The sequence below is a fragment of the Perognathus longimembris genome, chromosome 28 (genome assembly GCF_023159225.1).
Source record: "Perognathus longimembris pacificus isolate PPM17 chromosome 28, ASM2315922v1, whole genome shotgun sequence".
Classification (NCBI taxonomy): domain Eukaryota; kingdom Metazoa; phylum Chordata; class Mammalia; order Rodentia; family Heteromyidae; genus Perognathus; species Perognathus longimembris.
In genome coordinates this window covers 33,584,448-33,607,955 of record NC_063188.1, presented here as the reverse complement: position 1 = coordinate 33,607,955, position 23,508 = coordinate 33,584,448, and the positions used below count along the sequence as shown (strand labels likewise).

Here is a 23,508-nt window from a genome sequence, read left to right as displayed (position 1 = left end):
TTGGGTAGCAAAATAGTAGGAGAGGAAACTGAGGCACCAATCATCTGGATCAGATGGCCTCAAATGAGCCCAGAGCCCTAGACCAGTGATGGTTCTGAATCACCAGGGAATAATGCACAGATTTCTGGACACATGCTGGAATTTCTGCTCAGCTGGTCTTTGAACAGGTTGAGAACTTGTATTACTAACAAGTTGCTAGGTTATGCAGGTGCTGGCCAGGAACACAGTTTGAGAGTCACAAATACAGTGTAGCCCTATGAAGTTCAGGTTGGGGAAACAGGGTGTGAGTTAGGGGCTAGAAATGTGCAATTTCTTTCTGATCCTTTTTGACCTCTAAGGATATGATCCAGAAAACTTCCATATTGCTGGGAAAACAGACAAGCACTAGTGGCTTTGTGATGCTGGGCAAGTTACTTTTTTATGTGGGCCTCAGTTTGTTTATCTGTAAGTGAAGGGGTTGCCCAAGTTGATCTCAAATGGCCCTTACAGCTCTGCTAGTATTTCCTGCATTTCCTGGGTGTGAAATCAAGTCCTCCCAATAATATTAGGAAGTAAACCTAGCATCCTGTCATTGGTGAAGGGCAACCATAACCTAATCACATTCACACAAAGGAGATGTAAGTTGAAGTTCCTTCCTTACCTGGCAGTGCTGGCAGTTGAATTAATCCTGGACTTCCAGGCTCTCCTTTACTTCCTTGAGATCCAGCCTTGCCTGGTGTCCCAGGGAGGCCTTGAACCCCTTTAGGGCCTAAAAACACAAAGCAAATAGGAAAGGAAAATCAGAAAGGCTAGATTTGATTTTTAATGTTCAGTGAAGAATCCTGTTTTCTTAGGGAATCTCCTCACTTCCCACACTCCAATCTCCAGCAGCCATTCTGCTTCATTGGTCCCCTAGGAGTCCTTAAGAATATGGACTCTCTAATGCTGCTGCACTAGACTCTGTGTTCTTAGTCTCATGCCCTTTAAAGTGAGTTTGCTAGCTTTCTCTGGCCTCATTCCATACCTGGGAATCCAGGAGCTCCTGGGACGCCTGATGGACCATATGACCCGGGAATAATACAAGGCAAGGTGATTCCTGTAAAGTAACATGCATGTATCTGGTGAACTCACCGAGTCAAGCAAGAGTCTCACTAGCATACTCCTTTACTTCTATTTTTTTTTGGCCAGTCCTGGGCCTTGAACTCAGGGCCTGAGCACTGTCCCTGGCTTCATTTTGCTCAAGGCTAGCACTCTGCCACTTGAGCCACAGCGCCACTTCTGGCCGTTTTCTGTATATGTGGTGCTGGGGAATTGAACCCAGGGCCTCATGTATATGAGGCAAGCTCTCTTGCCACTAGGCCATATCCCCAGCCCCTTTACTTCTATTTTTAAAAAGGACAACCATTAAAAGCAGCTAGGTACTCCCATAAAAATCCTGGCATCCTAGCCAGGTGTTGGTGGCTCACACTTGTAATCCTAGGTAATCAAGGGGCTGAGATCTGAGTCAGATCACAGTTCAAAGCCAGCCCAGGCAGGAAAGTCCATGAGACTCTTATCTCCAGAACACTGGAAGTGGTGCTGTGGTTCAAAGTGGTAGGACACGAGCCTTGAGCTGAAGAGCTCAGGGACAGCACTCAGTTCTAGAGTTCAAGGCCCAGGACGACCCCACCTCAAAAAAAAATCTTGGCATCAGAAGCTCTTGGGGGTTACTATCAGTGAAATTACTTATAGGTGAGAAGGTCCTTAGTGTCCAAGTGCCAATGAAGTCACTGATGAAACCATTAATGTCAAGTGGGTAAGCAGTCCCCTAGACAGAAGGGTTTAGCTGACAAGGTTTCCTAAGAGGGGCCTGTGCTGGAATAGCAGCACATGGCAATTGCTTACTCATTCTGCTTTTCCAAAGAACTTTTCGCTTAAATGGGTGCTTTGGGTTAGTACTAAGGGTTCGCTAGATTGGAGGATTAGAAGCCAAGATTCCACTAGTTCACACCTACCCTTTTCTTGAAATGAGCAAAGAACCTTCAAGTCAGGGGTTCTGTGTGTGTGTGTGTGTGTGTGTGTGTGTGTGTGTGTGTGTGTGTGTGTGCTTTTCCTGGGGCTTGAACACTACTACTATGAGCCACAGCTTCACTTCTGCCTTTTTTGGTGCTTAATTGGAGAAAAGAGTCTACTGAGTTTCCTACCCCGGCTGGCTTTGAACCCTGATCCTCAGATCTCATCCTTCTGAGTACCCATGATTACAAGCATGAGCTACCAGTGCCCTGCTCATGGTTTTTTAAAAGTACCCTTTATTTGGAATCTACTGAAACCTATTGATTTTCCTTGGCCAGATGTAAAAATATGCATTATAAATATGTCTATAAGCTTTGAAGATCATGACAGGCAAAGAATGATCCTTCTCTCAGCTTCTTAAACTATCAACTCTGCTACTCATAAAAAAGGCTAGTCAGTTTTGATATTCAGGATGTTGAAATTGGCATGCATAGCCCTTTTTGTAGAAAATACTTCCTTGCTCATTCATAATGCAAATCAAGAGTCTACATGATCACAGAGGGGAGGTTTAATAAAATACTGGCGAACAAATTGTGAGCTTCTTCAAGTACCACTTAAAAACAATTGCTATGCTAATCAAAATTAGTCCTGCCTATTCATTAACACAATCCCCCAAGGTCTGCTTTCAACTATAGAGCCAACAGTTCCAATAAACTGCTAGAACATTTGCCTGCATTTAAAATAAATTACAAATAGCATTTGTGAAAAAATATGAATCATCAGACAGCTTACGCAACTGGCTGGCAATACTTCTCTGATTCCACACTTATTTTCCAATATGAAGATTTGTCACTTGTAACCCAGTTGTTTCAGTTGTAAATCAAGGTTAAGAATTGAACAATATATTGGTTATATCTGGCTTAAGAAACAGTCCCACTTAAACTGGTACCCTTATTTTGCTAATTCTTCCCTATGTGGGCAAAGTACTTAGCCTCAAGTATAAAATTGGAAGTGCCTACCTCATATGGTGTTTGTGAGGACTATAAGAAACAGTGCAAATAGCACTTAGCACAGTGTCTATCACATTGGTACCTGCTCAATGAAAAAAAAAAGTGTTCTTTTAAGGAGGAATACTCAGAAGAGCTCTAGCAAAGCCATCCCTGGTTTCTACTTCTATCAAGTTAGTATACTATTTTGTAGCCTGAGAGAAATATTCTGCCTTCTTCAGGATTTTATTGTAATCTTTTCCCTGTAAGGTAAAGAGAAGGCTATAGGCCTAGATCCTCCTTCATGTGGTTACACTGTCTTCATACTCTCTGACACTGAGATGGCACAGCTATTTCTGAGAACTATTTTCCACCTATGAAAATATGTTCTATAGGCAATACTCCATAATGAGATGCTTCACTGAGGAGTAGGGGCAGTCTAACTCCACATCATGCTGAGATGTGAGACCTTTGAATGAAACTGAAGAACAGCTTCCATAGTGGGTCATGAGAGGGACAGCACACAGACTTTCCTGGCCTCAGCTGTCTCCATAGCTCATTGGTTCCAAGGCATTAATCTAGGGCCTGGCATCTGTAATCACAGTTACTCAGGAGTAGGAGGTTGAGATCTGAAGATCACAGTTCAAAGCCAGCCCGGGCAGAAAAATCTGTGAGACTCTTATTTCTAATTACTTATGGAAAAAGCTGAAAGTGATAGAGTGCTAACCTTGAGTGAAAAAGCTCAGGGCCAGCACCCAGGCCCTGAGTTCAATACCTATGACAGTCAAAACAAACAAACAAACAAACAAACAAACAAAACAACCAACAACAAAACCCAGAAAAAAAGAAACTAACTAGGTAAAATACAACTATCTCCAGGTAGAGTCTACGTGTGAAGTGTGAAGGTATCCATTTCTGATTTATCAGATCAGGCAAATGTATTCTTTTTTTACCTATTCTAAAAATGATATGTCTGTTCTCAGGACAGAAAGAAATAATTATCAGGCCCGGGAATGTGGCTTAGTGGTAGAGTAGCATGCATGAAGCCCTGAGTTTGAGTCCTCTGTACCACATAAACAGAAAATGCTGAAAGTGGCACTGTGGCTCAAGTGGTAGAGTGCTAGCCTTAAGCAAAAAAAGAGAGAGAAAGAAGGAGAAGGAGGAGGAAGAAGAAGAGGAGGAGGAAAAGGAGGAGGAGGAGGAAGAGAAGGAGGAGGAGGAGGAGAAGGAGGAGGAAGCAGTAGCAGCAGCAGCCAGGGACAGTGCTCAAGCCCTGAGTCCTAAGCCTCAGGACTGGCCAAAAAAAGAAAAAGACAGAAAAATAAGAAATAATTATCAAGGCAAGATGGGGAGAAGAATTTAAAGATGCCCTTCCTTGTCTAATTTTGCCTCAGACAAGTCTTGCATATGACAGTACATGTGTGTACTGCATGCAGAGTTTTAAAAATGGTGAGAAGGCAAGGTACCATAGCATGCTGACCTGGGTTTTACTTCTTAAAATCCTTGTCTTCTCAGACCCCTAGCCAACCTGACCACAAAATGAAGGCAGCACACTCAAATAAGATAAGAGATGAAACAGGTAACATCACCACAGAAACAACCAAAATTCAGACCATAATAAGGGACTATTTTGCAAACCTTTATGCCAACAAATTCGAGAACTTGGAAGAAATGGATGATTTCCTAGAAAAAATTCATATCCCCAAACTCAACCATGAAGATTTAAACCTTCTAAACAGACCCATATCCAGTACTGAAATAGAAATGGCAATAAATGATCTCCCATCCAAGAAAAGCCCAGGTCCAGATGGATTCACTGCAGAATTCTACAAGGCCTTCAAAACAGAACTCACACCAATATTTCTCAAACTCTTCAATGAAATTGAAAGAGAACGTTCACTACCAGACACGTTCTATGAAGCCAGTATAACCCTCATCCCAAAACCAGGCAGGGACTCATCATGGAAAGAGGACTATAGACCGGTTTCCCTGATGAATATAGACTCAAAAATTCTCAACAAAATTTGGCCAATCGACTTCAACAGGTCATCAAAAAAATCATACACCACGATCAAAGTGGATTCATCCCAGGGATGCAAAGTTGGTTCAATATATGCAAGTCAATTAACGTAATCCACCACATCAACCGGAGCAAGGTAAAGAACCACATGGTTATATCACTCAATGCGGAGAAAGCATTTGATAAAATCCAGCACCCATTTATGCTAAAAGCCCTGGAAAAACTGGGATTCCAGGGAACATTTCTGAACATAATCAAGGCAGTTCATGACAAAGAAACAACAAGCATAACTCTAAATGGTGAAAAACTAAAGCCATTCCCTTTAAAATCAAGAACAAGACAGCTATGTCCACTCTCTCCCCTTCTCTTCAACATACTACTAGAATTCCTAGCCAGAGCAATTAGGCAAGAAGAAAATATAAAGGGGATCCAAATAGGAAAAGATGAGGGGCTGGGGATATAGCATAGTGGCAAGAGTACCTGCCTCGGATACACGAGGCCTTAGGTTCGATTCCCCAGCACCACATATACAGAAAACGGCCAGAAGCGGCGCTGTGGCTCAAGTGGCAGAGTGCTAGCCTTGAGCGGGAAGAAGCCAGGGACAGTGCTCAGGCCTTGAGTCCAAGGCCCAGGACTGGCCAAAAAAAAAAAAAAAAAAAAATCAAATAGGAAAAGATGAAGTTAAACTTTCTCTCTTTGCAGATGACATGATCCTATACCTAAAGAACCCCATAGACTCTACCCCCAAGCTACTAGAGCTGATCCAAAACTTTGGCAAAGTTGCAGGATATAAAATAAACCCTCAAAAATCAGCAGCCTTTCTCTATGCTAATGACCTGAAGACCAAGGCTGAAATCAGGAAAGCAACTCCTTTTGCAATAGCTCCCCAAAACATAAAATACCTAGGAATAACCTTAACCAAAGAAGTGAAAGACCTCTACGATGAGAACTTTAAAAACACGAAAAACGAAATTAAGTCAGAAGTAAGGAAATGGAAAAACCTCCCATGCTCCTGGATTGGGAGAATTAATATAATCGAAATCGCAATATTGCCAAAGGCTATCTACAAATTCAATGCAATACCCATTAATATCCCAACACCATTTTTTAATGAAATAGAGGAAGCAATTCTGAAATTCATATGGAACAATAAAAGACCTAGAATAGCAAAAACAATCCTAAGCAGAAAGAACGGTGCTGGAGGAATCACAATAACCAACTTCAAGCTGTATTATAAAGCTATAGTAATAAAAACAGCTTGGTATTGGCACCGGAACAGGCCTGAAGATCAATGGAACAGAATTGAAGACCCAGAAATGAACCCACAGAACTACGCCTACTTAATCTTTGATAAAGGAGCTAAAAAAATAGTTTGGAAGAAAGATAGCCTCTTTAACCAATGGTGCTGGCAAATGTGGTTCAACGCATGCAACAAACTAAAACTAGATCCTTATATATCACCCTGCACCAAAATCAATTCCAAATGGATCAAAGATCTTGAAATCAAAACAGACACCCTGAAAACACTAATGGAAGGAGTAGGAGAAACACTTGGGCTCCTTGGCACAGGACGGAACTTCCTTAACAAAGACCCAGAAAGGCTACAAATCAAAGAAAGGTTGGACAAATGGGACTACATCAAACTACAGAGCTTCTGCAGGGCAAAGGACATAGCTCACAAGATAAACAGAAAGCACACAGATTGGGAGAAGATCTTTACCGGCCATTCAAAGGACAAAGGCCTCATATCTAAAATATATGCAGAACTAAAAAAATTACCTTCATTCAAAACAAAACCGCAAAGAACCAATAGCCCCTTCATTAAGTGGGCTAGAGACTTAAAAAGAGACTTCTCTGATGAGGAAATGAGTATGGCCAAAAGACATATGAAAAAGTGCTCTACATCACTGGCCATAAAAGAAATGCAAATCAAAACAACATTGAGATTGCATCTCACCCCAGTAAGAATGTCCTGTATCAAGAAAACTAACAATAACAACTGTTGGAGGGGATGTGGCCAAAAGGGAACCCTACTTCATTGTTGGTGGGAATGTAAACTGGTTCAGCCACTCTGGCAAGCTATATGGAGATTCCTTAGAAGGCTAAACATAGAACTCCCCTATGACCCAGCAGCCCCACTTTTGGGTATCTATCCAAAAGACCACAAACATAATCACACTAAAGCCACCAGCACAACAATGTTCATTATAGCACAATTTGTCATAGCTAGAAGCTGGAACCAACCCAGATGCCCCTCAGTAGGTGAGTGGATCAGGAAAATGTGGTACATGTACACAATGGAATTTTATGCCTCTATCAGAAAGAATGACATTTCCCCATTTGTAAGGAAATGGAAGGACTTGGAAAAAGTTATACTAAGTGAAGTGAGCCAGACCCAAAGAAACATGGTCTATATGGTCTCCCTTATAGGGAATAATTAGCATAGGTGTAGGCTAGTCACAGCAGAGGATCACAGGAGCCCAATAGCTATACCCTTATGAACACATAAGGTAATGCTAAGTGAAATGAACTCCATGTTATGGAAACGATTGTTATATCACATTTACAACTACTTTCAATGTGCCATATGTAACTGTAGCCTCTATTATTGATGATATTCCTGTATCACCTTCCTGAGGTTATACCTACACTATCTCTGCATCTTATCTGAGTACATTGGAAACCGAATATACTGGTATTAGAACCAGGAAATTGGAAGGGAATACCAAAATCGAGAGACACAGAGTAAAAAAAGACAAACAACTACAAAAGCAATACTTACAAACTGTTTGGTGAAAATGAACTGAACAACTGAACAACTCATGGTGGGGAGGGGGAAAAGAAAGGGGGAGGGCGGAGGGGGAATGAGGGATGAGGTAACAGTACAAGAAATGTATCCAATGCCTAATGTATAAAACTGTAACCTCTCTGTAAGTCAGTTTGATAATAAAAATATATATATATAAATAAAAAAACCCTGTCTTCTGCTTGACATTGTTGAATTCAAATTATTCTCAATAAAGCAGAAACCAGCTCTGTCCATGCTCTGTTTTGTAGGTACAAAATGGCTTGCAGTCAGAATTATTCAGAATTCTCACCCTTCAGGCCAGAATGTATCTTTCGAATAAAAAGGGCCTCTGCCTATCAAAAGTCTAACATGTCAATTTATTCTGGGACTAACAACTAGAAATTAGGCATATATGGATTCTTGTAGGTACCTTCCAAGGTAACTTATAGCCCCAGTTAAAGATAGGAAAATGAAGCCATGCTATTCAATGTACATAAGTGAAAATGGAACTAGGAAAAATGAGATGAGTGAGATGGGGTAACATTGATCAAAATGCATTACCTGATATGTTGACTGGAGACTACTTTGTACAACTACTTAAAGATAATAAAGATTAAAGGTTGTAAAGATTACAAGGTTACATAGAGATTAGCCAAGCCATCAACCTGTATTTCCTTCTGTACTGCCCCTGAAGGTATGGGATGAAGAAACAGTGTCAGTTGTCTTTTCATCACCCTTCTGCAAACAGGGGCTCCAGTGTGGTGCTCAGATCATTGTGAATGTTGCAGACAAAAGTGGACAAAAAAGAAGGAACTTTTTGCCAACATGGGTTTCTGAGAAGCTGTAGACTTAGCTAGCTCCCTTCATGTCTAAGTCTCCTTTACCAACCTTTTTCCTGCAGTGGCAATCCCCTATATCAATCAAGTGAAGAAGAAAATTAAACCAAAATAGACATTCATTGAGCCTGAGAGAAGTTCTTGTCTACATTCCAGATATACTCACCAAATAACACTTGAGTAAAGTGCTGGAACCTACTGAGGATCAAGCACACAGTAGTGGCTGAAGTAATATCCAGGATTATGGGTTACTTGGGAGCATCTGGAGCCAGAGCCTCTCTGGAAACAGCCAGTTATTGGCTTGCATAGGGTTTGTAATAAATTTGCACTACTAGGTTGAAAGCCTTCTAATGACTACATTCCCTTTCCTGGCAATACAGCTATCCTAGCCTGGGCTAATGATGGAAGGAGTGGGCATATTTAGGAACAACATTTAAATTTTTTGGTGGCAACAGAAATGACACCGGCGAAAATGTCTGTGGCTTACAGGTAGTTTTTTTTTTTTTTTTTTTTTTTTTTTTTTTGCCAGTCCTAGGCCGTGAACTCAGGGCCTGAGCACTGTCCCTGGCTTCTTTTTTGCTCAAGGCTAGCACTCTGCCACTTGAGCCACAGGGCCACTTCTGGCCATTTTCTGTATATGTGGTGCTGAGGAATCGAACCCAGGGCCTCAGGTATACGAGGCAAGCACTCTTGCCACTAGGCCATATTCCCAGCCCAGGTAGTTTGTTTTTAACATAGGGCACTAGTGAGGATTGGGATATAAATGATGCATGGGCTTCTTTTTGTTCATCCAGTCAGTTTTCAAACAGTTGAAATGTGATGTTGATAATATCTGGGGGATTTAAAGGTGTGTAAGCTTATAGGTGCCATGTTATTATAACTCCCTTTACTACCTAGTTGCCTGCAAAATGGGTTGACAAATAGTAGACAAGCAATGGAATGACCAGGAGTAATATTGCGGGGAACTAAGTGAAAATAAAGCTGTATCTGATACCAAGACTTCCCACAGACAGACTGATAATGATTAAAATCCAGGCTGGAGCTCTACTTCAATGGTAGAGTACTTGCTAGTATCATGCACAAACCCCAAGTTCAATCCTTAACACTGTTAAAACATTCCTCATAGAAAGCACAGAATTTTGTGAAATGAAATACTAATTTTTGGCTTTAACAATTGTAAGTGATCAAATTTTAGCCTACATTATTAAACTTATTACAATGACTCACTAAAAGTAGATTTTAAAATAAAAATTTATAGAACCTGATATATTCTCTTCTGTTTTGTAATTCTTCAAGGTAACAAGAGGACAGGAGGAGAAATGGGTTTAAGAAAATAGTCATGGGTTATTGGGAAGGCCTTTTCTTATGCAAGTAAAAAATTTCTTGTAGAATACTGAACTATGATGTGTGAGTTGAAAAGGTAAGAAATATTACTCACAATATAATTTGAAATTATATATATAGTCACAAAGTTATTCAGGATATAATTTGGAAATACTCAAATATAATTTGTGAGTCTGAAGACCCACTAAATAATTTGGAAAAGTAAAGCATTAATGAAAAGAGATGTAAATTCAAGTAGGAATGACACACTGTGGTGGCCAAGGGAAAGCTTAATGGAACAGATAAAGTTAGTAGTAAATCTTAGAAGACAGATGTGGTATGACTACACAAAGAAAAGAGGAAGGGCATTCTAGAAAAAGGCAACATGAGTATAATCTTGGAGCTGGAAATGAACATACTTGTGTTTGGATACAGTGAAGAAGAATGGTGTCTCAGATTATAGTAAGAAAAATGTCAGATAGAGTCAAAGGGTTGGTTTGTGTCCATGTTTAGAGACTTTTGGGAAATTCAAGCTGAGGAGTTTGGATATTGTCCTGTATGCAAGAGGTGTCAGCTGTAGCTTTATATTAGAATAATAACATGATGGTATTGACATACGGTAAGTATTAAGATTATAGCAATGTCCATAAATAGAATTGAATGGGTAAAAATATGAAGGTAGGAGATGAGAAACTACTTAGGAAGTTGTCATTCACTTACTCAACCTATCCATCCACCCACCCATCCACCCATCCATCCATCCATCCATCCATCCATCTATACATACATACATCCACTCAACCAACCAAGAGAACATAGGTATTTGATAAACAGGGTAGGAGATAAGAGCTTAGTAGCATGAAGAAGAACATAGGAGGCATCTCAAAGGAAGAATAAGGGATAATCTCAAAATTTCAAACTTTAGATGAATATAAAAAGTATGATAGCACTGATAGAAACACAGAAGTTGGGAACGCTGAACAAAAGTTAGGATGAAAAGCTGTTGTGGCTATATGAAAGAAGACCAGTTATTAGACAGAGCCCTCATAATACAAATAGGACAGTCTCCTACTTGAATTTTCAAGTTTGGAAAGAAAATATGTAAAGAGTAGGGAGTCAAGGTCTTACATAAGGATTAAGCTAGGTGTAGGAAGGGATTCTTCCCAATACAGGATTCTATCAATTGAGGAAAGGGTCTGCTGATAATAGTACTATGTGATTTAGAGGACAGTTTATTTCCTCCCCGACTAACTAATATAATATTTGTAACACATTGTCATTCACTCTGACCTTGAAGTTACCCAGGAGTTATGAACTCATACGTTCCCTAGGCAGCGCTATGACATTTACAAACTTTTCTGTTAATAAGTTCTTCACTAATCAGGGCTGAAATCTGTATTGTTCCACCTTCTCAGCTTACCACAGTTCAAGTATGATCATTTTCCCACTTAAAACCCTTAAATCACAGTTCAAAAGCCCGCCTGTGCAGTAATGTTTGTGAGACTCTTATCATTGATTAGCTACTAAAAAGGCCAAAAGTGGAGCTGTGGCTCAAGAGGTAAAGCACTAGCCTTGAACACAAAAGCTCAGGGACTGAGCCCAGGGCCTAAGTTCAAGGACTGGTAGGTACACATGCACACACATACACATAAATCCCTTAAGAGGATTGAAGGTAGTGATTATGCTTAGCCAGCAATCTTTTTATGACACATTTCAGTCACCCGAGTTATAGCCACTCTGCAAGGGGTTAATTTTTTCAAGTCTAAAACCATCTGATTGTCTGACTCACCCTGTGGTCCACGGAGGCCTTGTGGCCCTGGTATTCCATCCACTCCTTTTTCTCCAGGAAGCCCACGGGGTCCAGGAAGTCCTGGAAGCCCAATTCCTGGGGGGCCAGTTGGACCATGTTGGCCCTTTTCACCAGGATGTCCTGGATGCCCCTTTTCACCTGGGAATCCATGTCTATCATCTCCCTAAGCAACAAAAAATAAGGAAATCTGTCTTAGAGACTTATGTGAGGAGCTTTCCAACCATAGAAGAGGTAGCCATTAGGGTTTTGGGTTTATTGAACATTCTCCATTACTCTAGTTTAGCAATCAATCTTCTCTATCTTCTTTGAGTTTTGTTATCAAGAATGAGTCTTGTCAACTCTGGATGATCTGAGAATATCGGTGAGATATCGGTGGAAAGGGAACAGGCAACAGGTTGAACACCAAAACCCTTGAGGTTTCAGAAAGCAGTTGGATTACTTGAAAATGAAAGCTACCGACAAAGTGAAGCATTTTAAATTGATATTGTCAAATGATAAGGTTATTAGCATCTATCAAGTGAGACAAGGACCATTCTGAGAAAAATATTCCCACTTTATAGACCATAAAAGAATGTAGTCAAATCTCAGAGACAGAGGAAAGGCGAAATGCTCTGGGCTTTTCCTCTTCTGCCCTGCCTATCTCATGGTTTGGTTAGGCTGCATGCCTTCTCCAAGTTAGGTATGACAGTTGATAGACATAATCACCTGGTAATGACTGATCAACTTACCCGAAGGCCTTGTGTTCCTGGTAAGCCTGGCACTCCATCCTTTCCTGGGACTCCTGTTATCCCAGGAACTCCCTGGTGGCCAGAATCACCCTTTTCACCTGGAATCCCAGATCCTCTATGGACTATTGGTTCACCCTTCTTTCCTTTGGGACCAGCATGACCCAGAGGCCCAAATAAACCCTGACAAAGAGACAAAGTGAGAAAATGCAGACTTCACAGAATTCTGACACTTCGTAAAGGCATGACCTATATCATGCCCTTAGATGCATCTGGCTTTGGGCTGGGGTCTTGATTCTATCATCTTGGATAATAATTGCATGTTTTCTATATTCTTTTCAAACTTTGAAGTCTTTGAGGATCAAAACCTTATCTCAATTCCTATTTTATATTCAAGGCCCAGCACGATGATAAGTAAATGTAAGCAATTTTGTAGAAGGTTGGTTATGGCAGAAAGGGACTTAAGAGACCATCTGGTCAGGGTTGTTACAGACCAACAATCTAAAGCTTTGTTTTATCTCTATCTTTCCTTTATGTGAAAGAAAAGAATTGGTAAGGAGTGAATGGTATTTGAAAGTTTCCATTACTCTTTCAGGATCAAAATTAGGCAAGACTTACTGGAGCCCCTGCTGGGCCATGTGCACCCCCAGAGCCTGGATCTCCTCTGGCTCCTTTAATACCTGGAAGGCCAATGAGACCTTGTGGCCCAGGCAAGCCTGGTTCTCCAGGTGGTCCAGCATTGTGGATGCCACCATCACAAGAACAGAAACCAGAGTCCCCTGTGAGAAAAGCAGACAGTATCATCAAGAAAAATGAGCATTCATTTCCAAAAAAAGTAGTTCTTTGTGACTAGAAAAATTTCCTTTGGAAGGCATCAGATAGTCTGCAGAAACTTGAATGAACTACCTATCAATGCTAGGGATTCAAAATTCACTAGTCTATGATGAAGCTCTGTCCTCACGAGTCCAATGTGCAAGAGTCAAGAACTGCTGACTTACATATAACCCACCGAGAATCTGGAATCCATGCTACCTAAAGATTCTTTCTATCAAAATATCTCTTTCCTTGGCATGTACACATGTGACAAATGTCAAATAGGCCAGTGATCAGGATTTCAGCTAAGCACTTTTGAAGAGGTATCAAGGAGTCACTAGTATGGACTTCAACCACCCATACCATTTCCATATGCATAATCTGGACAATGAGAATTGGCAACAATATAGATATGTCTAAGTGTCCCTAAGATCCTGAAGGATCTCTTTTTACTTTTGGTGATAGCAGGCTTTGAACTCAGGACCTTGTGCTTGCCAGGCAGGCACTCTATGACCAAGAACTTCTATTTACTTTTAGATAACTGATAATTCTGGAATGAGGGAATAGTCTGACAGTACAGACTGAGTTTAAATGCTCTGAAATTCGAAACCATTTGGATTTTTGGATAATTAATGCAAAACTGGTAAGGTACGCAAATAATACAAAATCTGAAACACTTCTTGTGTCAAGCATTTTTTTTTTTTTTTTTTGCCAGTCCTGGGCCTTGGACTCAGGGCCTGAGCACTGTCCCTGGCTTCTTCCCGCTCAAGGCTAGCACTCTGCCACTTGAGCCACAGCGCCGCTTCTGGCCGTTTTCTGTATATGTGGTGCTGGGGAATCGAACCTAGGGCCTCGTGTATCCGAGGCAGGCACTCTTGCCACTAGGCCATATCCCCAGCCCCATGTGTCAAGCATTTTGGATAAAGGATACTCAACATGTAGGTCTCAAGTTTGACCTTGGCTCCCCTGAATAAGGCACCTGTAACATTTGCTTACAAGGCATATTTCTGGATCCTATCTCAGGACTCATCAGACTCTTTGTAGGCCGGAATCTAATATTTAGTGACTTATCTAGGTGGTTCCCATGTACAATAAAGACTGATAATCACTGTCATAATTCCAAATTTAGACAAAAACCTTTTGACTCCATGGAAACACAGAAGGGGTAGCAAAGAAAAATGTACTGAGAAATATACTAGCTCTGTAGTGAGCCAGAGAAGGGCCAAAATTAAAACCATAAATGCAGACTTGCAATTATATATCCTTTCCCCTCAAAGAGTCTTCTTTTGGTCTGAATAGTAGAAATCAAGATTGGAAAAATAGCTTAACTGGGTCAAGGCCTATGACTGAAATAGATCTCTGCTCCTATACTTAAGCAATGATATGACAGGGCAATGAGAAAAGAGGAACTTCTCTATCTGAAGCTCCGAACTTTTCATTTCCAGACAGAAGAGGCATGGTCTCAGATTCCTGAAGCAACTAGGCCACCTCTAAAACTCTCTTTAGTCAGTAGTTTCACCTCTCCCCTACCCTGTCCTGGGCTACAACCACAATGACTGGACTGATTTGAGCCTCGTCCCTCAGGAGTAAGGAATGTGAAAAAGGCCTTAAATGCAAGAAGTTGTCAGAGAGAGGCATTAAAGCAGAAGGCTAGGCTCGTTGAGCACCTCCTTAGCATCAGTGGGAACTCAACTTGTTTTCCTGAAGTCACTTGGCTTTTTCAGTGTTTCAGATCTTGACCTGTTCAGAGTTCTTCAGGCTGAAGGAGAGGATAAGTGGTATCCAGCCTTGATTTTGCAAACTAGGAAAAGTAGTACTGGTTAGCACCCTGGGCAACTGGCAACAACTTTCTAGAGATTGAGATAGTAGGAAGAATATGTTTCAAGCCACTTTGTCCTGTGTGACCTCAATTGCCAATTTGTCTTAGAGCCCTAAGTGTGGTACTACTAACAATCCCATAATCAAGACTCAGGATCCTAGATTGATTTGAGTTACATTTCTAAACTTTGTTCAGTTCCTATCATAAAGCCTTCTGTAAGGAGTTTAGGGGACAGTGAAACTCAAGGGGACAAACTTGCCTTTTATTCCTTTGAGGCCTGGTCCTCCTTTCTGACCTTGCTCTCCTGGGAGACCAGGAAACCCTGGCTCTGTGTCAAATATTGTTCCAGTGTCAAATGCTGGGCCTGTTGGAAGTAAAAACATAAAAACTTGGCAGATGATAGAGCCTGAGGGTTCATCTGACCCAGGACAGCATAGGTCCTTGAAGATTAGCACATTGAGTAGGTACAGAAATACCCAAGATTGGGACTCCCAAATCTGTGGCAAGGAAGCAGCAGGACTCTTGGTTGCTCAATTTACTTTACCAACACAAAATGTTTGCTATAAACCAAGCACTGTACTAGAACACCACACATGATCAAAGTTTCTTCAGTAACTCAAAAGTCCCATTTTTTTTTTACTCCAGAAAGCCTCCTTAGGGCAAAAGAAGAAATAGGTGCATCTAGCAGTGGTCAGTGGATTTAGGCTACAAAGACACATGCACAAAGAAACATGCCTTTTAATAGTTCTCTTAGGATCAAGGCGTCCAATCTCAGGTATATTATCTAAGTAGAATGTGCTCTATCTATCTATCTATCTATCTATCTATCTATCTATCTATCTATCTATCTATCTATCTATCTATCCATCTATCTATCTATCTATCTCTATCTCCAGGGATGGACCTCAGAGCTTTACACATGCCAAGCAAGTGCTCTACAACTGAATTTTATCTCCTTAGAAACAAAGTTGTAACCAGCTATGGCGTTTTCTTTCTTGGGCTCTCAGCCCATTCCACTGGAGCCCTGTGAGCCAATGGAAGCTCAAAAGAGACAATACTTCTCCAGGAGCTAAAAAGTCAGACCTGTTGGGGCTAGGCGCTGTGAAAGAAGGCAAACGGGTACAGAAGCTGTTTGCTTTTTCACAGAGGTGCTAGATGGCTTGCTGCTTGATAAAACACTCACTGCTAGAACTCATATCAACAGAGGCAAGGCTGACTCGGCAAGGATGTAGTCTTCATTGCTGTCCCTATACAGTGATGTGTTCTGGTTTAGCTGTTTCAATGGTGAAATGCTCTTTCATAGCTTATTCTTCAGTCTAGGCCATAGTTGGGTATCAAGATCATAGAAAGAAATGAGTAACTTACCAGGTGGACCCGCTGCTCCTGGTAAGCCAGGTAAACCAGTTTTACCTGGAAACCCTGCTGTTCCAATTGTTGTACGTCCTGGGCTTCCTTGGTCTCCCTTTAGGCCTGGAAATCCATGAGGCCCTGGGGTACCTGGTACACCTGATATAAACCGTATAAAAATGTTCATCATATCATATGGCTCTTCAAAGGTGTTCCAATTAGTAATATATATAAGAAATAACTCAAAAATAGCATCTGGGAAACAATTTTTCCTTCTCTGACATCAGAGTTAGAGAAGCCCTTATGGATCAATTCTAATCTTTTGGGAAACTGAGGTGTAAGGGAGAGAGCACAGGCAGAGTTTCTTTTTTTGGCCAGTCCTGGGCCTTGGACTCAGGGCCTGAGCACTGTCCCTGGCTTCTTTTTTTTTTGCTCAAGGCTAGCACTCTGCCACTTGAGCCACAGCGCCACTTCTGGCCATTTTCTATATATGTGGTGCTGGCGAATTGAACCCAGGTCTTCATGTATATGAGGCAAGCACTCTTGCCACTAGGCCATAATCCCAGCCCCAGGCAGAGTTTCTTAGTGGTGAACTGATGAGGAAATGTTGAGTTTCTAGCCTCTTCTCCATGTCATTTAATTTTGTGCCAGACATAGCTGTACTTGATCTAAGAGACTACTTTGTAAACATAAGTATCCTTATAGAGGGTCCACTCCAAGGAATTTAGAAATGGGTAATTTTAACATACATGGCTAAGCTTTCTTATTTGGCATAGTTCTGCTCCCAGACTCCGGGAGGTTCTTTCTTTGCTTGCCACTACAGAATGGCATAGGAGTACACCTTGCTGATGATTCATTGTGAGAGTATAATCCATAGCATCTGGGGGCCACTTGATGCTTGAGTGCCTAGAGTAGAGGCTGGGTACAAAAATTCCTCCAGGCTTTTGTCAGATCTTATTGGCAAATATCACTTAGGATGGCATATCTACATATGAGTGACAGGGTTCTAGATGCCCAATCCAGGCTTCTGGTTACTACGAACCTCAGTGAGAGTCTCTAGGTATTGTAATCATTTAAGTCAAAGGAAAGCTGCTCAGCTAGGGTCTACTCCTGAATACATTAGCTTTGGCTGTCAGTGGAAAATCTACTGACCATAGTTGATATTTCCTTTGTACTTATCTAGGTGTATGACTAGAACTAGATGTCTAGGATGAGATGCTAGGAACCAGAGTGGACTAATCTGTGGAAAGGTTGAGTTAGTTTGTGTTACCTGTCAAGGTTGGAAGGCCAGGGTTTCCAGAAGGGCCACGCTGGCCCTGGATGCCTTCATCTCCTCTAAGGCCTGGGAGGCCTGGCACACCAGTGTCTCCAGGATAACCTGACATAAAATAAAAGACAAGTTAGTAAGCAAAACCTAGTGGAAGCTTACAAATGTCACAAAATTCACAAACAGAGAAATAAGGAATTATCCTGGGTCCAGAAGTTCCCTTCTTTTTTTTCTCAAGTCTCTTGGATGCTAATGGTCTTATGTGATAATGATTCTACCATAGCTAAGGTTCTACTAGTGTTTGTTTTTGAGACAAGGTCTCACTATGAACCCTACTTGGCCTTGAATTTGAAATTCTCCTGCTTCCACTTCCTGGGCACTGGGATTAAAAGTGTGCACCACCATGCCCAGCTTCTACTGGTATTTAGAAATTGGTGTGTTCAGGATTTCCTTTCATACAGGATCTGGTAAGTACTGGAAAGGTTCTTCTGATATTAATCTCTTGTAATGCCCCAAATGTATATAATTTGGGATAAGGTGTTGAGATCACTATCTATGTATGCACTTAAGTTTCTTGGGAATAGGACATAAGAAGCCACTATTGACTATAAATACCAGACAAGGCACAGACCCGAGAGCTGGAGATGGGGAATAATGAGTTAGGAAGAGGTTCTATAATAGAAGCATTCAACTGGTCAATCTGGAAGTACCTGGAGAGCTTTGGAAATTTGGATCTTTGGAAAAGGGCAAAGGGAAGAATAGAGCACATACATTAACTAGGACAAGAGCATATAACACCAAACATTCTAAACATCATAGTGTTGAGGGCTCTCCATTACTAGCTCTTCTAGTCATTCTTTCCCACTCCCTCCGAAATCAATAAGCTCAAGCATATATGGGACAATTTTCATGAGAGTTTAAGCATCTCATAAGGCTGGAGTTAGCCTGAGAAGGGGGATTTCAACCCTTCCTTAAACATCACTAGGAAAACCATTTTACCAAGTCCATATCCAGAAAGACCGAAATTCTGGTCTTGATGGACCCACTTCTCTCTGGACTTCATTTCTCTGCTCAGGATTAGAATTAGCTTCATTTCCCAAGCACAGGACCCATGAAGGGCTCTTCATAGTGTGAGCAATCTAGTGGCTGACCAAATATTCTTTTAACAAATAAGGGGAATATAGAATTTAACTCCATGTCCCTTCTTTCCCAGTCAAATCAATTAAGTGTCACACCTGAGATCACAGCACCATTGATATCAGTGAAAATGTCTGGTCCTGGAACGCCAATGCTACCCCTTTCACCCTGTAAAGATGGAATACATCGAATATAAGTATTTCTGCCACCTTAGTACTCAATATTTGTGTGATCTCAAAACCAAAACCCAGTAAGTGAAAAGATCTTCCTTTCAAAACTGATTTTGAGGGTCAGCCAGTTCAGAAATTAATTCCTAAGTTCACTAGGCTAACTCAGATGGCTGACAGTCACAAACTTGTCAAGGACAAATGATCCCAGTTCTATTTTGCAATACTGCTTCAGATCATTTTGATTCTGGACCTGGGATATATTTCACAGGTCTATAGTATAATCCAGGGGTGCTAAGGAGATGGCAAAATTTCAGCATTTCTTCTCACTCTCAGCAAGCCTGGGAGTCTGCTATTACCACTATCCTCGAGAGTTGGATTTTGTCAGGCAGAGGAAGCCAGTGTGTTAATTCTCTGAAAGGAGGGACTCGGTTATCACGATCTGATATACAGTACAATACTCAGAGAAGTTTTGCCGCAAGTGCAGGCAATAAGGGGCTGTAATGCCTGCAGAGAATTGTAAAACAACAATACAACCAAAAAGTTGCTACTATCTTTATCATTGTTCAGAGTACACTGCAGGAAAAGGAAAGGCTGATATCTAAAGCATCAAAATACAAATAAAGCATACAAATGAAGCATCAAAGTATAAAATACAAAAAAGCACTAAAATATTTCATCTCTTATGTAAACATTTATAATTAATTACACTAAGTCTTCCCTTTTCCACTTCCTAAGCCCTGATTTTGGACTTCCCAACAATATTACCTTATTTCCCAGGAATCCATTAAACCCAGGAAGGCCTGGAGACCCCCTCTTGCCCTATAACAGAAACAGTTACCATTAAGTTTGAAGTATAAGTGCATAGAAGGGAACCATTCTTTAGATTAATCCAGGACAAATAGCACAGGACATTTTCTTGGATTCAGAGTATATATCGCTTCTTGCTGATTCTTCATGCCATAAAGTCTTCCAGAAGGCAATATGAAGCTAGTTAATAAACTTGCCAATTAGGATGTACAAACATCATAAGGTTATGGATACAGGCTGGCTTTGCTAGCCTTTAGTAACATTCCAAAGATACATTACCACATCATAGCATGGCAAGACAATAAATGTGACTCTGGCTATCCATCCTTGTGTGAAAACAAAAAAGTGAGTGGTTAAGGTTATACAATTATGCTATTAAAGGGAAGGAGATAATTTTCATTATAAGCAATGTCTCCCCATTTGGCCATGTTGAGTAAAGCAAGGGAGACTTTTGGTTAGGATTTTAAATGCCAAGGCTTTACTGATATTAACCAAATACCTGTCTCCCTGGAGGGCCTTGCACTCCTTTGGAGCCCATGGGACCCTGTAAAGAGAATAGCCATACCTTAGAAAGACTAATAGCCCACACTACAAAAAGCTGCTAAACTTATACAACAAAGCTATCCAACTGAGTTCAGGATTTAGGTACACTTTTAGTCACTTAAGAAAATGTTTCTAGACCCGGCTTTAGTGACTTATTTCTAAGCAATAAGCCATCAGTCAAAATAGCCCCATAATGCATTTGTAAGGACTAACTAAATGGAAACATTTTAAGTAGAAGGTGTAGTTTTGTAGAAGGGCTGAGTGGTATTACCCTTAGTCTATATTAGTTCCAAGCCAGAGGATTTTTAAATAGGTTACTTAAGAGCCTCCTCTCTTTTACCTCAAATACATTCTTTGTTGATGTTGTGTGTTTCCAAGATAAAGGAGAGAGAATAGAGAAAGAGTAATGGATGAATAGCATTAAAGGATTCATAACCAACTTTAATGAGTAAGCTAAAAGCACAACTTTCTAAACTATTACTTCTTTAAGGCTAAGGTTGGTCAACTACTTAGAGATCAAGACCTAGCTGTTGAAAGTCAGGAATCAGACAGGCTGAGATTATTGGAAACTGCTGACTCCAGACATCATTCTGTTCTACAAATTCCTGGGCTTGTTTCTGCCCTGTAAAGATTGTACTTGATCTTCTTTATGCCCTTCCTGTGCTGCTACCCTGTCAACATTCCCTTGGAATAAAATGAGATGAAAGCAAGACAGCACCCACATCATTCTTTAGCTCAGAAGGTAATTAAACAGGAGAATAAGGAGGCACTAGAGTGGGGGAAACACCATTCCTTATTCAAGGAAGTCAAGAGAATAGGAAGAAATAGAGAGGAGGAGTTTGCCAGAGGGTCGTGGAAGAGACATGAGAGAAGCTTAGGTAGTTATCAAATTACATAATATAAAAGACCAAACAGTAAAGAAAATGGACCAGGTGACCTGACAGATCCAAGTAAGCAATATTTCAGGTTCATACCCTTAGTCCTGGCAGACCAAGGATTCCCTTTTCTCCTTTTTCTCCAGTAAATTCCAAGTCCTGAAGAAAAAACAGGAGACAAGTTATTTTCTTATTGGTCTTATGGCTCCATTCAAAGCAAGGAGATAATTTCAAACCAGTTCCACTGACCCATTAGGGAGGCTCATTATGCTGAGTCTCTTGTCAAGGTCTAAGAAACAGACACTGTTCAAAAGGAAATTTACTTATTATCTGACTTATGTAACTGTATTCTCTCTGTACATTACCATTACAGTAAAATTAAAAATAGAAACCTTAACAAAGAAACAAATAGAGTCTAAATACAATTTGGACAATTCATTCAACATTCCTTTTTGGTTCTAGAAATAATGTGTTTATCCTAACACTATTATATAATAGCATTATGCGCTAATAGCACAGGAATCATAAAATACCTAACTCCTAACTCATTGATTTTACAGATCAGAAAAGTAACATCCAGAAGGATTAAGAATCAATAAGAAGGTCGGGAGCTGGTGGCTCACGCCTGTAATCCTAGCTACTCAGGAGGCTGAGTTCTGAGGATCTTGGTTCAAAGACAGCCATGGCAGAAAAGTCTGTGACTCGAATCTCCAATTAACCACCAGAAAACTGGACATGGCGCTGTGGCTCAAGTGGTAGAGCGCTAGCCTTGAGCTGAAGATCTCAGGGACAGTGCCCAGAGCTCAAGTCCCATGACTATCACTACCACCAATGACAAAAGAATCAGTAAGAAAGCCAGGTCTTCCAGGGCCTTTTTCATGAGAACAGGCTTCACTCCACTATCTAGGAACTTGATATTTTGACCAACAAATGGAGGATTGTAAAAATCTTTGGGGGTGTACACTAGAGGAAAAGTATTCCCTCTATGGAGATATAATGACTGTGACATCCTTGTCTAGGGACAAGGAGGAAATCCAAGACACAGTTGTGTATGAGTTTCCTCTATGGATCTAAGACAAACTGATGGTTCTCTTATGATACAGGGGAGTTCATTATCAAAATGAATAAAGTCTTTCATGGAAAATTTTACTGAGATCATTTTGTTATTGCTGTTTAAAGCTGTCCATTTTGGAGCATAATTCTTATATCATTAACATCTAATTTTTATTTATCTTATTTTTAAAGTTTATTTTTCTTGCCAGTCCTGGGCCTTGAACTCAGGGACTGGGCACTGTCCCTGAGCTTCTTTTGCTCAAGGCTAGCACTCTACCACACCACTTGAGCCACAGCACCACTTCCAGCTCTTTCTGTTTATGTGGTGCTAAGGAATTGAACCTAGGGCTTCAAGTATGCTAGGCAAGCACTTACCACTAAGCCACATTCTCAGCACCAATATTTAATTTTAGGGGAGTAAATAAGCTGTATTTGAGAATAAATTCATATTTTAAAAGCTTAGCCTTGTTTTTAAAAAACCCTTGTTCTCTCCCAGTTTTTCCCTCCTGAGGAGCACACTTTTTGGCAAAAAAATAAAAAAAGTTGTTTAGGCATATTGTGAGAGTAACGAAGGCTGTGATGCTTTCTCAAATGTGAGCTTCTGAAAGGACACTAGCTGTTGTTATGTCATGTCTCCTTGATATGACCTGGCTCAGCTTCCATGAGCGTACTATTCCAACCCTACTTGTAGGCTTTTCACCTCTTACATATCCAGTGTATTCCATGGGTGCTGAAAACTGGCTGAACAGGGTGTTTATTCCAAGGTTTTGCTTTTTTTTTTTTTTTGAAAAAATGTGGGTTGTTCTGCTGCTCTCTCATTGTAGGGAGGGTATGTGTTTGTGAAAGGTCCAATTCAAAGTAGGGATCGGTTCTTTTTTCTTTTCTACTTCTAAACTGTGTTTCCAATAAGCTTAGCCCTTATACTTCATAGACTATCTAATTCGCAAAAACCATGGGTCAAACTGAATGCAAACTTACTGGAAATCTTAGCTTTTTCTGCATTTCAAATTGGAAACCATGGCGTGCTGCCACCTGTTGAAATCTGTCTAATGATCTCAGAAGTTAAACATTTCAAACCATATTTTCTGATGTGTTGTCCCAAATGCATAAAGCACGAAGATGGGCTGTGTGTGTGAAATTTTTATAAGCAAAAGATATCTCCCCAAACTTCTGTCTCTTTCCAAGGCACACTGTGTCTGCCTAAATACATATAAGGTG

General features: G+C 40.7%; 1 protein-coding gene across 2 annotated transcripts in view; it reads right to left on the bottom strand.

The window, feature by feature from the left end:
* Window positions 1–23,508, bottom strand: part of Col4a6 (collagen type IV alpha 6 chain) — a 287,163-nt gene that overhangs the window by 28,395 nt on the left and 235,260 nt on the right. For both annotated transcript variants that reach the window (XM_048336449.1, XM_048336450.1), the window contains exons 14-25: window positions 21,337–21,396; window positions 20,319–20,363; window positions 19,778–19,831; window positions 18,941–19,010; window positions 17,709–17,816; window positions 16,457–16,597; window positions 15,351–15,455; window positions 13,078–13,238; window positions 12,463–12,642; window positions 11,714–11,897; window positions 1,004–1,075; window positions 641–748 (exon numbers count right to left, since the gene is read on the bottom strand). In XM_048336449.1, the coding sequence (XP_048192406.1) occupies window positions 641–748; window positions 1,004–1,075; window positions 11,714–11,897; window positions 12,463–12,642; window positions 13,078–13,238; window positions 15,351–15,455; window positions 16,457–16,597; window positions 17,709–17,816; window positions 18,941–19,010; window positions 19,778–19,831; window positions 20,319–20,363; window positions 21,337–21,396 (1,288 nt within the window). The remainder of the gene's footprint in view (window positions 1–640; window positions 749–1,003; window positions 1,076–11,713; window positions 11,898–12,462; window positions 12,643–13,077; window positions 13,239–15,350; window positions 15,456–16,456; window positions 16,598–17,708; window positions 17,817–18,940; window positions 19,011–19,777; window positions 19,832–20,318; window positions 20,364–21,336; window positions 21,397–23,508) is intronic.